Genomic DNA, 15,066 nt, shown 5'->3' with positions numbered 1-15,066 from the left:
GGGTGAGAGGGTCAGAATATACCCGCAGTACCTATGCCTGTCGTAAGGGGCGACTAAAATACCAGATTCAAGGGGCTGTGTAGCGCACCCTTCAGGTTTTCAGCGCAATATACAGCTTCTCCAAACCCAATTGTCAACCTCACCTATTCACGGCGAATCCTGTTTCACTAACAGACGAGGCTCTGGCGACTCCAACCTCCTCATGGAACTTGGTGGTGGGGGGGAGGCGATGGCCTGAAGGTTTAATGTGGCCACATAAATCGTTCCCGAGATGGTCGGGCTAGCACCTTAATGGTGCTATGGTACCGGAGCGTGCCGGATCTGTATCCGGCAAAGGACCATCACATCGATAACACTCCCCAAAGCCTTCGGGGAGCAACCTTATCGCTACAACAACAACAACGAGGTTCCAGTATTATTGTCTAGGCATGATTTTCTTGGCTACGCTTTGGACCCATTCATTGGGTTAGGAAAATTATGACTGGAGCTTCATATTTTGATATATTCACAGGCATCATGCTGCCATACGCCAGAGACGACATGCTACTTGTGGACGATCCAGCAAGACATCGACCCGAAATACGGGCAAAACAACAAATGTTTGGTTTGAGGAATGCCAGATCAACGTCATGGAATGGTCACCACAGTCACCAGACCCTATTGAAAACTTTTGTTTTGATGTCAAGGAGGCAGTGGCGAAGTAACGTAAGCCAACAACGAATACGCAACTATGGGAAGCTGTACAAATTCGGCAATTCTTAAGAATAAGGGTCGTGCAAATGGATACTAATTTAAATATTAGCCAACACCGAATGTAAAAAAAAAAAATAAAACCACCATTATATAAAAAATTGTACTTAAAATAGTAGTGTAACTACTAAGTTTTTGACCGCGAAAAATTGGTTGCAGTTCTTCTAAATATTTGCTTATCTTATTAAAATAAGATAAAGGTTGAAAGTGCTTTACGAATTGATTTGTTCGATATTTGGGCTATAAAGGCTTGGTATCCTCGAAAGCGGTGCCGCTATATAGCGGCCGAAGTAGAGTAAGTTGTCAAAAATGTTGCAGTGTAAAAGTAATTATGTGGAAACTAAGAAGACGGTGAAGTTCATGACGGAACGATACAAGGTGGCGGCATGGTGACGTAACTACAAACATAAATAAAAATTCCATGTACTTTGTTTTTATAAATTCGATGGGTAAATGTCAAAATCGTACTGTGCCGGAAGTTGGTGTATCAAATCAAATAAAAAAAGGTTATAATCAGCTGTCCCATGCTGCCACCTTGTCTCGTTCCGCCATGATGAAGTTCACCGTAACGTAATATAGCGGCAGGGCATAAAATATTACGGCCGTCATGACGGTAGAAACTCGTTCATCAGCGTTTATTTTCACCGCTATTGTCAAAGCGGTGAACATTTTGTCAAATAATTGAAATTATTTATAAACAAGTAAAGGTGTCTAAGTTCGTGTGTAAACGAACATTATATGCTCAGTGTGAGCTTCAATTGCACATTTCATTTCAGATAAATTACTTTTCTACATAACGCGTGGCACCGCCCGTTTAAAAAAAAATGTCTCCTCATTTCCTCTTACAATAAAATTTGATAAGTGAAATATCATTGATTCAAAACTATTTTTTGCTAAGTTATAGGTTATTATTCTAGTCTACGACCCTTCCTGACGATTTATGACTCCCGAAACATTGAAAATTGCTTAGACAAAAAAGGGGCGGTGCCACACCCATTTTTTCAAATTTAAGTGTTTTCCAATTTAATGTTATAATTCAATTTAGAAAGTAAAATTCTATTGATACAATACAAGATATAGCTTATTATTTTCGTCTACGACCCTTTTAAAAATAGTTTATATAAAAGTGGGCGCGGTGTTTCACCGATCTCGTCCATTTTTTCTAGAAATATTTCTTGCTATAGGGAAAATTTTTGTACCCAATTTTATTAAGATCCGTTAATTTTTCTTCGAGTTATGGCTCCCGAAACATAGAAAAATGCTTAGTCATAAAAGGGGCGGTGCCACGCCCGTTTTTTAAATTTGAAGCTTTTCCTATTTATTGTTATAAATCCACTTGGGAAATGAAACACCATTGTTATAAAGCTCTTTTTTGCAAAGATATAGCTTATTGTATTCGTCCACGACCCTTTTAAAAATCTTTTATATAAAAGTGGGCGTGGTCCTTAACCGATTTCGTTAATTTTTCTTCAAAGCATTCCTTATAGTAAAGGCGACATCTATGCCGAATTTTGTTACGATAGGTTTAACGATTTTTGATTTATGATTAATAATCGGGCCTGTTCTGGATTTCGATTCCGACCAATTTATTCGGAATCGAAATGGATTGGTGTTCTGAATATTGATTCCGACCATACTTGGTCGATTTGAAAAGTTTTGCCTCTGAGCAGGCGGAATCGAAAGTAATTAGCCTATTAAGCACAGATAATTAAATTATTTTTCCCACAAATAAGTTTTATTAAATTATTCATTTTATTTGGATGATTTATAACAAATTTTTGCTGGGAAATTTATTTATTTAGTATAACAAATCTTAATTTGAAAATTCCTATCAAAATTTTTTCAAGCTTAACAAAGCGATCATGGTCGAAACGAAACCGACGTGTTCTCAATTTCACTACAGCGCATGCGCAGTAATAATCGAAAAGTTCATTATTGCCATGCCCAAGGAATTCATAGTCGAATGAAGTATTTGAAGCACATTACAACGTAGAATATTTTTCTTTAGTTAATATTCATTTCTTTCCTCAGAATACATGGGAAGATATGAAAATATAATATAAACTATTTATAAAAACAATTGTTCACTGTTAGAATAGCAGAATTTACGAAAATATTTTTTTAGAGCGAATATTTTTGTTAGCATCTGTGACTTATGGCAACCCCTTTTTACTTAGAACAGCTGATTTCTTTTATCAACAAACATATTTAATTTCGGCAAAATAGAAGATGCAAGCAAAAGTTAAATTTTATTAATTATTTGTATACGTACGAAAAGGAACCAAAATGTAAGCATTCAATTGACGCATTTTAATATATTTTATTGAATTATGACAAATACTTACATATGTATGTATGTACACACATATATTTAAGGGGGAAAAAGCGTAACGCAAAACAAGAGCAAATCATTCTATCTTTTATGCAAGCTGAGGAAGATATTGCTAGAGGCTACACGAAAGGTGACAGAGTGGAGATAGAGCAAAAATGGGCCGATCTTGCTAAGTCCCTCAATGCTGTCGGGCCACCCTGCAAAGATTTGGCTGGCTGGAAAAAGGTAATCAAAACTAACAAAATTTGGTCTTCCTTTTGGTATATTTTATTTTTCTTTACAGTCTTGGATTGATTGGAAAGGCAGCATAAAAAAGAAACTTTCTGACAACCGTCGCGAAGTGAACGCCACTGGTGGTGGACCATACTTTCAGCAGCCTATTTCACCCAGTGAAGAAGCAATTGTGGTGCTTTGCAATTTGTTTAAATCGGTGGAGGGTACGAGTGGCGTCAGACGGCGTCAGACGCTTTGGACTCTCACGAGTTAAAAAAATAGTTAGCAGTGAGGAGGCAACCAATGACGATGTTAAAAGCATAACTGATGAAAGCTGTACCAGTACGGCCGAACCTGCTGCTGAAACTGAGCTACCAAGTACATCGCGTCAACGTCGGCGACCTGTTGACACATTTGAAAAAGTGTGCGCTGAACAAAATCTTTTGTTAAAACGAATTGCCGATGCATTCGACAAACTGCTTTTGCATAAAAAAACTGAACTAGAATTGAAAGAGGCGAGAGAAAAGGAGAAAAAGAGGCACCATGAAAGAATGGAGGAAATAGAGCAGCAGAAGTTGGATACTTTAAAAAAGTTTCTATAATTTGTATTTGTGCCATGAAAGTATGTATTTGAATCTCAATCTCTATATGTACAAAATTGGAAAAAAAACTATTTATTAAAATTGTTTACTAAACGCATGTACATAGTACATGTATTTTTAAAAATATATACGTATCTACATACTTTGTATAAACTTTTTTTTTTTCATTTTTAAAAAGGACTCTCAATCAGGACTTTAAGGGCACCAAGTGGTACGATATGGAATTGTAACTGCATATGCCAATCGCCAAAGTCTTTTCCATGCGCGTCGTGTGGTGGGTTTTTATCTGTAGGTCCTCTCCATTTTGGTGGCTCCTCGAACCCCTGGTTATGGTGGAATGGTGCGCAATGAGATCACCAATAATTATGCGATCATTTTCCCCTTAGCAGCGCACAGCTGTCAGGATGACAACTACTTAGGCAGGTGATATTTTATATTTGGAGGTCTGTATCGCCTAACCGGATGGAAATGCCTTGCCATTCTAAGGAGTTATTCCTTTGTTGTTGTAGCGACAAAGACACTCCCCGAAGGCCTTGGGGAGTGTTATCAAGTTGACGGTCCTTTGCCGGATGCAGATCCGGTACGTTCCGGTACCAAGCCCGACCAATTCGGGAACGATTGGTTATGAACACATGCGACCTTCTAGGCCATTCTTCCCTCCAACCCCTAGATCCATAAGGAGTTCGGGGTGGCCAGAGCCTCGGCTGTTAATGAAACAGGATACGCCACGGATAGGTGAGGTTGACAATTGGGTTTGGAGAAGCTATGTATTGCGCTGGCAACCTGAAAGGGTTACGCTACACAGCCCCTTGAATCTGATATATTAGTAGCCTCCTACGACAGGCATACCTACCGCGGGTATATTCTAACCCCCTAACCTGTGCCTGATATCAGGATCAAATAGATTGTATCGCACGGAGTGATGTGTAATTAGGGCTAGGTCTATTAGGTGAGGTAAAGTCCAGTGGAAACTCTTTCATCTTTCCACGAATAAACAGGGCATATATTTAAAGGCAGACGCAGCAGGTGTAGTTTAGAGTTTTAGCCTGTAACAGGAGATTTAGGATCGTTAAAGCTGTATGGATGACAATATGAGGGATTAAAACAGAGTCTTGTTAGTGAGAAGAACCGGCTATCGTAATAGCGGGACCTAACATATAGGTTTATGCTTAGTAAGCGGCGCTGATATGGTCACTAGACAGGCTCGTTCATCTCTTCGGGCGCAAAAAGAAAGAATCACCGAAAGTATGAGACATCCAGTCATTGTATTTCGCAGGGTTGGAAAAGCACCTCACATTTGTCCAGAGCTTGTTTCCTTCTCAGCAGAGGGAGAGGAGCAAGTCGGGCAAAGAGAAGAACTAAGGAATTTAAAAAATAACCGAAGCTCGTTTCGTTATTTTATTTTAATATTATGATAATATAAAAATGACTGATTTAGTACAGATCAGATAGAAATGGAAATGGAGTTGGTGATGTAGAGGTAGAGGTAGATGTAGAGGTCGAGGAAGAGGTAGAGGGAGAAGGAGAGGTAGAGGTAGAGGGAGAAGGAGAAGGAGAAGTAGAAGTAGAGGTAGAGGTTTAGGTAGAGGTAGAGTGAGAAGGAGTGGTAGATGTAGAGGTAGAGGAGAAGGAGAGGTAGAGGAAGATGTAGAGGTAGAGGGAGAGGTAGAGGTATAGGGAGGAGAGGTAGAGGGAGAAGGAGAGTCTTTCGGCCAGGAGTTTATATATATTACACAAGGAAAGTTCGAGCAACTTCATTTCTGACTTCCACTCCATCTATGTCGGCTTGAGGAATGGTTTCACCCTCGTTTTCGTCGTCAGGATTTCTATGCTGAATTTCTTCATCCCTTCCATCATCTTCGTAGACAGGAATGTTGCGCTTGCGGCAAATGTTGTGTAGCGCACAACAAACATTAATAATTTGCCCTACAAATCGTGGTTCAAAATGCAGAGTTCCTTGCAAGCATCGGAACAGGCTTTTGAGCACGCCTATTGTGCGTTCAACCTTATTGCGCGCCGCAGCATGCTTCTTGTTATATTTATGTTCCATTGATCCATACTGTGGGCTCCTATATGGTGTCAATATACAATGCTCCAAGGCATAACCAGAATCCGCCAAAATCCAAGTATTTGGAGCACTATTATTTCTATAGAACTGCCTTACTTCACTTTGATTCCATATGAAGGAATCATGACACGACCCCGGGTGACTTGCATCTACAGCTAGTATTGCCATGTTATAATTGCAAACCTGCCAATAAAAATACTACGCATTACTGATGAAACCCAAATCTGTAAGTATTCTATAACTTACCACCATAACATTTATACTAAAATAACCCTTTCTATTAAAAAATAGGGATTCGTCCATCATAGGTTTTACTATTTTTACATGTGTGCCATCTATGCAACCAATGACACCGGGAAAATTAAATGTTCTATAAAAGTATTCCTTAGACAGATCCATTTCCGCTGTAGACATCTTCAGCTGAATGTTATCTTCACATATACAGTTTTCTAATTCCTCTATAGTAGAGTGCAAAATTTTTGAAAAGGTGCTTCTGCCAATGTTCATATCTTGGTCTTTGGCTATACCCAGTTGGTATGATCCCGTTGCTAAAAACCGGAGTGTAGCCGCTAATTGTGTGGTTGGTGAAATAAAGCGATGGCGTTCTGCCAACATATTGCCTATTTTACTAAGGATCGTTTGGAAAATGTCCTTATCTACGCGGTAGGACTCTATAAATCTAAAAATACGAATACATATGTTTACATACCCGTTGATCCAACCACTTTATTTAAAAAAACTTACTTTGAATCCAGCTGCCGTAATATGTTCACTTGCGATCTAAGCTGTCGATTTTTACGTTTTTTATGCACCATTGCACGTCTTCTTTCCTCTGCATTTCCGAAAACCATTGGTGCTGGCATTTTGTTCAAATTTTTACACAATTTTAATTTAACTAAAACCAAAATAAATGAAAACAGCTGTTTCGCTTGGTTATCGACTCGAAATGAAAACGATTCGAAATCGACTTCGAATCGATTTCTTTCAATCGGAATTGAGAACACCAAAAAGAAATCGACTCGGAATCAGCCTCGTTTTACTTTTCAAAACGAGTCGGAATTCAGAACAGGCCTGAATATTTGTAAAATTAATTTTATCACAAGTGGGCGGTGCCACGCCCATTTAAAAAAAAAAATTTCTAATTTTAGTCAAGAGTCTCAATGCCGGCCACGTGTCAAATTTCAGCATTCTAGGTGTATTATTTACTAAATAATCAGGTTTTGTGTTTTCCAAAATGTTATATATATAAAAATTGGGCGTGGTTATCATCCGATTTCGCTCATTTTCAATACCAATCTATTCTGGGTCCAGATAAGCTCGTGTACCAAATTTGGTGAAGATATCTCAATATTTACGCAAGGTATCGTGTTAACGGACAGACGAATGGACCGACGGGCAGACGGACGGACGGACGGACATGGCTCAATCAAATTTTTTTCGATACTGATGATTTTGATATATGGAAGTCTATATCTATCTCGATTCCTTTATACCTGTACAACCAACCGTTATCCAATCAAAGTTAATATACTCTGTGTGCAATGCACGCTAACGTATGGCCACAGAATGGAAGATATGTTTGTTTTTTGCCCGCGGTTATTAAATTGAACTGCCATGAATTCTCCATTTTTTCTTTTAAATGTGTATACTGAAAATCAGACTACATATTTCTATTCATTTCTAAAATCTAGTTAACAGATAAAATCTGGCCAGCCAGTTAAGCAAACATTTTAAAATATGTAAATAATGCAATAAACCAGTCGTTTACAAAAATATTTCAAAAACACTATTGAGCAAGTAATTTAAGTAATCGAACAGCGATTGAACAGGTGATCGAGGCTGTTTACTATTGGGAACGTTTTTGTCAAACATTCGCCACTTGTATGAATTTACAATGTAAAAAACAACATTTTTGAATAATTTTTTTTCTTGTATGTTTATTTAAAGAAACTAATAAAAAAAAAAACTAAATAAAAACACGCAAAAATGCAAAATTAAATTTTGCGCATGGTCTACCGTAACCGTTCGTAGTTTCGAACAATGCGGTGTCGCTGAAAACGGTGAGTATACCGGCCGCTCTTTAGCGGTCGTAACATAGCGGCACCGCTTTTGGAGGAAACCAAGCCTTAAGAGGAAAAAGTAATTTTTTACCTGTACCTTTTTAATCCAATCTTTCTAAGTATGTCCACTACTAATATTTTGACCACAGCTGTATGCTATTTCAAATCATGTTTTATTGTCTTAATCTGAATTTATGCATTTGACATATTAAAACCTCTAACACGCAAAGTCAAAAAATAACACTTTCATTTAATTGTTCAGTATGTACATAACTATGTACTGGTATGTCATATTTTCGCTTGGCGGCAACTTTAATTGCTTTTCACTCGACGATTAAAATTGTAGTTATTTTAGCTACATACATAGTATATTGTTGTTGCTTTTGCTTCGAGCTTCTCAATGCCATTACATTTTTAGGTGCAACTACCGTGAATACTTAAACTAACCGCGCTAAGAACTAGAAAGGCCCAAAGCCATAATGAATAAGAGCGTTTTAATATGTGGTAAAGCTAAACACAAAAGTCTCACGTGTACAAATGTGAATATGTACAGTACACGGCAGCCAATTGGGACCAAGCAAGCAATTCATATCTTGTATATGTATGTATAAGGAAATTGAGAAAATTTCGACCAAATAATGCAATTATCTCGGAAAGTATTGTATTGTATATTCTTTATTTTCTTATAAATACGTACAATTTTCCAAGTAGTACAATATAAAAATAAAAGTAACCAATTCAAATAAGAAAATAGTTAATGACATTAAATGCTAATTATAAAAGCAGTGGTAATGTCATTTCCTTTAAATATAATTATAAATGCTTTTGGGGCGCATAATAATCACAAGATATAATTGCTACAATCACAAGTTATGGTATATTACTGAGTTTTCGGTCAAGATAAACGAAACATAGACTTTTTTTTGTATTTTTAGCCTTAGTTCTAAACGTAACTGGCGGCCGCCGTGGTGTGCTGGTAGCGTACTCCGCCTACCACACCGAAGATCCTGGGTTCACGCCCCGGACAAAGCAACATAAAAATTTTAGCAACAAGTTTTTTCAATTAGAAGAAAGTTTATCTAATGGGGGTCACCCCTCGTCAGTGATTTGGCAAGCACTCCGAGTGTATTTCTGTCATGAAAAGCTTCTCAGTTAAAACTCATCTACCTTGCAGATGCCATTCGGAGTCTGCGTAAAACATGTAGGTCCAGTCCTGCCATTTTGTAGGAAAAATTTAAAGGGTTGACGACATAAATTGGAAGAGAAGCTGGGCATATAATCTTTTCGGAAGTTATCGCGCCTTACATTTATTTTTTATTCTAAGCGTAACTGTTGATTTTGTACATACTGTCTTTCGTGACATTTTTGATATGGTTTAAAGCAGTAATTGTGCAGACAGTGAAGTGTAATATCTCATACTTGAAAAATAATATAAAAAGATTTCAAATATTTTATTAGGATTTTCCATGAATTAAATTTTTTTCGGTTTACAAAGTTTTAGAATGTTCTTCACGTTTCTCAAACCTATACGAAAAATACTGTCGAGTTAAAATAGTTATAGGTGTGATAACTGGCACAGTAGTGTGTAATTGGGTGCTTTCACCGAACACAAGTGTTGACTTATCGTTGAGTGGTAATTTTCTGAACGCACCGTTGCGTATTTTTGATACACTCAACGGTTAGGATTTTACGTCAAATTACTGAGCATAAATTGCTTTCACTTCATTTGCTCCACGCGTATATTCGTTGTTGTTGTATTGACGATAAACACACTCCCCGAAGGCAGCTGGCAGTTCTTTGAAAGTTTAAAGTGTTGGTTATGAATACAATTGTTTCCTCTTAATATTATAGTGAAGTGTGAAAAATAATTAAAGAAGTTATTTTCCTTAAAAATTAAGGTTAATTATTTTATTGCCAACTCGCCGCTCAATAATTAGGTAGGTGCCAGGCACTAGTCATCACACTCCTCATCAATCTAGGCCGTTGATCAGACAATTAAATAAAAGCGTTTAGCCCGTGAAATTTCTTCAAATGTGTGGCGTAGCATAACCTGATTAAGGTTAAGTTGGTCTTATGTATGACTATCAATAGAAATTTGACGCGTCCAACGCTTTTATTTAATTGTCTGATCAACGCCCTAGAGTGTGACGACTAGTGCCTAGGACGTACCTAATTATTTTCTAGCTTTAAGTATTATCATTACTTCATGTAAGTATTGTTTTCAATAAAACCGTTTAACTTAAACATTTTTTTTTATTATTTTATTTTCAAGTTTTTAGTCATTATTTAATTGCATATTACTTCTCATTCTATTTAGTTCATTTAGTGACTCATTATTACAAGCACTCTTTCCTGACAATTTGTAACAATCTAAGTCCTCAATACATAATCCTTTCAAAGACTTTACTCGACTCTGCGCCACGTATGCTTGTCCCTCCTCTAACTCCAAAATATTTTGATATCACTTCCACCGGACTGTATGTAATATTTGTTCCAAATATGAGCCAAATCTGACATAGGCACTTTCTATTCATGTATGTATTATGTGTTCCAAATATGGACCAAATCGGCCCACAAATACGATTTTTTTTCATAGGTCGCTTTCTATTCTTGTATGTATTATGTGTTCCAAATATGAGCCAAATCGGACCACGGCGATTTTTTTCTTATTATTGCATTGTCATCGGGTTCTGAACTATATTCCAAGTTTCAAGCTTGCAGCTTATCGGGAAGTTACTTAAATTTCAATTACAAAATTCGTGCCGGCCGTCCACCCTGTCAAGTCAAACTAAATAAAACCGTTTAAAAAAGCAAATTGCAATCCGTCATCTGTATGTAGTTGATGAATCCACAATGTAATCCATATAGATCGATTTGTTGTTGCATTTGCATGTCAAATTTTTATCGGGATCTGGATCACTGTCCATTGGAATGCAGGGAACGTCATTTGGTGGCTATTTAATTAAATATTTCAAGAGGAATGGATAGCAAAAGAATGGATGGTTCTTACTGCATCTTTAGATAAAGTAGTATTTCGTGGCTAGGTCATTTTGTTTTTGGGTTGAATCAAAAAATAAACGCCCCGCCATCTTCCTTATACTCTGGAATGTTTAATCTTCAACATATACAAATTTTAAAAATGAAAAGTTAAAATACATTCACAATGATGTTGTCAAGAAATATTTACCACCTTATATTCCATTACTAACTATACTATAACTAAAGTAATCGTCGTCACGAGTGGACGTGTTTTTCGGTGTGTGTGGGGTGCGCGCATTTGATTATTTCGTTTCACTAAACTGATTTAGTTTTTTCTTTTACACTAAATAATTTACATAAATAATTATGAACTGTCAAGTTTGCAAGCAAAAAATTTACCGCGCAGATCCTGCCAAAGTCACCTGTGCAGACTGTAAGTGCATATTTCATTGTTTGTGCGCCAAGATGGACAAGGCTGATGTGGAATATATGAAAGCCAATAATCTTAACTATAGATGTGAGGGATGTTCCATCCTCCGTCGCAAATCGATGCAGACGCAGTCCCTGGCACCAATGGAAGCTGTTTCTGATCCACCTGTCGCTTCCACAACTCCCACTGCGCTGTACACTAATTCGCCTACAGCAGGTGCAGAGGAACAAAAACAACGTGCAGCTCAGTGTAACACACATGCCAATACGATTAGCATGAAAAATAAAGGTAACAATCAAATAAAAAGTCAAATTCTGGCATCTACGGGTCAACAACCTTGCGGATTACCGAATAGCAGCAAAAAGCCAATAACTCTTCAGCTGCTATATGAAGAGATAGTTGCCCTCAGAAGTGTTAACTGTGAAATGCTTAGCACACTGAGTATGCTTGCTGATGAAAACAAAGCATTAAAAGAAAAGGTGACTACGTTAGAGAGCAAGCTTAACTGGAGAGACCAGAGAGACCTTAACAACGTGATTGAAATTGCTGGCATTCCACAAGAACACAGCAACAATGCGGAAGAATGTATGCAGAAAATCGTGGACACTTTGGGCATCTCAGTAACACCATATGAGATTGAAAAATGCGTAGTAAGAAGCATGAAGCAAAAAAATGACGCTTCGCTCACCCGCAGTGTTATACGCGTGCATTTCTCCTCAACTGATACCAAGAAGAGAGTTATGGCAGCGAGAAAAACAAAAGCACGTAAGCTGACAGCGCGAATGTTTGATGGCACTAGCAATAGCAAAATATATATTATTGATGCACTCACGGGTTTTAATCGAGCTTTGTTTACGGCAGCATATAAATTAAAGAAAGAGAAACACTACAAATATTTATTTATGGTTAGGGAAATCGAGCTTCCTATTAAAAAGAGCAGAAAATGAGAGGGTTACCAACATCAGAACTTTTGAAGACATAAAATTTATTGTTGATTAGCTACTCTGTAGCTATACTCTTTGTTCTTTTTTTCTTCATTTATTTTTCTTCGATGTTTGTTGACGTTCTGATTGATGATAACCCAATCATCGCTAGCAAAAATTTTTTTCAAAAAGCGCCCTCAGTAGGTTCTAACGATATAAAAGTTGTGCATCAGAATATACGTAGCCTTAGGCAGAATTTTGATTTATTTTTAAGTCATATCGATGCATTAGGTTGCCTACCAGATATTATAATTTTTAACGGAAATTTGGATATATTCTTATGAAGTAAGTGACTACAGCATACCTCATTTCAATTTTTATGCCAATGCGAATGATAGATACAGTGCGGGAGGTGTTGGAGCCTTTGTGCGCGATACTTATGAGTGTACCTCAGTAAGTAAAAATCTTTATAGTGCTGATATGCTACAACTTTCTCTTAATATAAAAGGCGAACAATTTGTTTTCCTAGGGGTATACAGACTACAATCTGTTCCTATTTCTGTATTTATTCAAGAATACTCCAGTTTCGTGCTGTGTGAAGAAACTACACACTTTTTCATACTGGGTGATTTTAATTTAGACCTTTTGCATCACTGTAATACAACTGACGATTATTTGGCCTTGATGGCTGGAAATGGTTATACTTCCTATATTAATGAGCCGACGCGCTTAAGTTCGGGTACGTGTATTGATCATATTTTTTGCCGCTTTAATGCCGTACCATATAGATATTGTAATAGTTTTAACATTGACTTGCAAGTAACTGATCACACGATGACGGGTTTGCAAATATTTGGAATTGTTTTCGACAAACCAAAAGCAAATCGCGTTCAGAAATCATATGCCAAAGTTAATTTCCCTATGCTGAACCATAAGCTATGTTTCGAAAGTTGGTCGAATGTCCTCGCTGAAAATGACATATCAGTAGCTTTTTACATATTTTTAGATACCTTAAACGCGCACATTCTCAACTCTTCGTATACTGTGCATAATCGTAAAAAAATGTGAGACTTAAGCCTTGGATTACTCGGGATCTCCTACAGAAAATAAAGCTCAAAAACCAACTAAGAAAAAAGTGTGCTAAGTATCCTAGTAATAGAAGGCTCCGCACTAGATACAACAAAATAAGTAATAGCACCAATAAGGCCATACGACTGACGCGGGAAAACTTCTTTCGAAACAAGTTTAATTCAGCACTTGGAAAGAATGGGAAGTTGTCAATAATCTTCTTAATCGAAACGGTGAAGAAGATAATGAGCGAATAGCATTACAAGCTGGAAGTCAGTCGATTACGGATGCTGTGGAAGTAGCTAATAAACTTAACACGCACTTTACAACGGTTGGGAACACAGTATTAACTAACTGCAATTGTCGGTTTGCGACCCATTTACCATCGGGCCAAGATGCTCGAAATAGCTTCTTTTTTGACACTATCACAGGTTTCGAAATTATAAGTATTATAAAAACCTTAAAAAACTCTAGTTCATGTGGTGAGGATGGTATTTCCAATTTAATTTTAAAAAAGATATATTTTAATGTGGTTGATATACTGATATACTTATTCAACACCAGCATTACTCAGGGTATTTTTCCCGATGGTTTGAAATGTGCGATTGTAATTCCGATCTTAAAAAAAGGGGATAAAAAAGATATTAATAATTACAGACCTATTTCACTACTCTCGGCCATATCTAAAGTTTTTGAAAAGGCTGTTAAAACCAGAATTGTTAATTTTCTAAATAAAGCGAGCTTTTTTAGCTCCATGCAGTTTGGCTTTCGTTCTGACCTTTCAACAGAAGACGCTTTGCTAGATTTTTGCACCAACGTCTACAAAGCTCTGGATGAAAAAAGAAGTTGTGCTGGTCTCTTTGTGGACATAACAAAAGCTTTTGATATGGTCGATAGGGGTGTACTATTGGATAAACTATATAGTGCAGGATTCCGCGGTGTTATGCATAAGTGGCTTAAATCGTATATATCGGGCAGAACACAAAAAGATAAAGTAGAATATAGCTACAGTAGCTTACAGTTTGTTAATCTGGGCGTTCCCCAAGGCTCAGTTCTTGGTCCAATATTGTTCTTGGTCTATATTAATTCAATATTTAAGCTTCCATTGAGAGGCAAGGCCACTGCCTTTGCAGACGATCTTGCAATTGCGTACAGTACACCGAATTACTTTGAATTAATATGTGACATTAACCATGATATACATTTGTTACGAACCTGGTTCGCTTCACACAAACTGATTGTAAGTAGTAAAACTAGACTTATGTATTTCAGTCATGTTCTCAAAGAACAACCAAGTTATGATGTCATATTTCACTCCGCAGTGTGCTCTCGCTTTAACATGCACCATATAGCGTGCACTCAAAGTGACGCGATGAGATCTTTTGATTGTAATAGAAACTGTAGTGAGAGCTGCTTCAGGGTTGAAGTTGTTGAGAATTTCAAGTACCTAGGAATTATAATAGACAACCGCTTGAGTTGGTCTGAGCACATTAATGCTCTAAAAAAATACTTTCTATATACCACTCGTCACTTTTATCGTCTGAAAAAGTTATGTTCAATATCCACTTTAAAAACAGTTTACTACGGAATATTTCAATCTAAACTGCAATATGGTATCACATACTGGGGCGGCGCTTCGGC

The 15,066-nt window shown here is 37.2% G+C and overlaps 2 protein-coding genes and 1 long non-coding RNA gene across 5 annotated transcripts in view; 2 read left to right on the top strand and 1 right to left on the bottom strand.

The window, feature by feature from the left end:
- Spec2 (CDC42 small effector protein Spec2) overlaps positions 1 to 15,066 on the top strand; it is a 68,638-nt gene that overhangs the window by 24,231 nt on the left and 29,341 nt on the right. The window lies entirely within an intron of this gene.
- On the top strand, positions 2,727 to 4,050 carry LOC137233908 (uncharacterized). The gene is made up of 3 exons (XR_010947611.1): positions 2,727 to 3,038; positions 3,127 to 3,307; positions 3,366 to 4,050. It is a non-coding gene; the product is annotated as an uncharacterized lncRNA (long non-coding RNA).
- LOC137236405 (putative nuclease HARBI1) lies at positions 5,446 to 8,484 on the bottom strand. 3 transcript variants are annotated; one of them, XM_067758981.1, is made up of 4 exons: positions 8,389 to 8,484; positions 6,710 to 6,860; positions 6,212 to 6,644; positions 5,446 to 6,163 (listed from the first exon to the last, which is right to left on the bottom strand). In XM_067758981.1, the coding sequence occupies exons 2-4, from the start codon at positions 6,826 to 6,828 to the stop codon at positions 5,627 to 5,629; spliced, it is 1,089 nt and encodes a 362-aa protein (XP_067615082.1). In that variant the 5' UTR covers positions 6,829 to 6,860; positions 8,389 to 8,484; the 3' UTR covers positions 5,446 to 5,626. The 3 variants fall into 3 exon arrangements, with proteins under 3 accessions (XP_067615082.1, XP_067615081.1, XP_067615083.1); XM_067758980.1 differs by having other exon boundaries at positions 8,123 to 8,466; XM_067758982.1 differs by having other exon boundaries at positions 5,446 to 6,148; positions 8,123 to 8,466.

This window comes from Eurosta solidaginis, chromosome 1 (assembly GCF_040869045.1).
Source record: "Eurosta solidaginis isolate ZX-2024a chromosome 1, ASM4086904v1, whole genome shotgun sequence".
Taxonomy (NCBI): Eukaryota; Metazoa; Arthropoda; class Insecta; order Diptera; family Tephritidae; genus Eurosta; species Eurosta solidaginis.
Note: the sequence above shows the minus strand (reverse complement) of the source record. Positions and strands in the feature narration are given on the sequence as shown.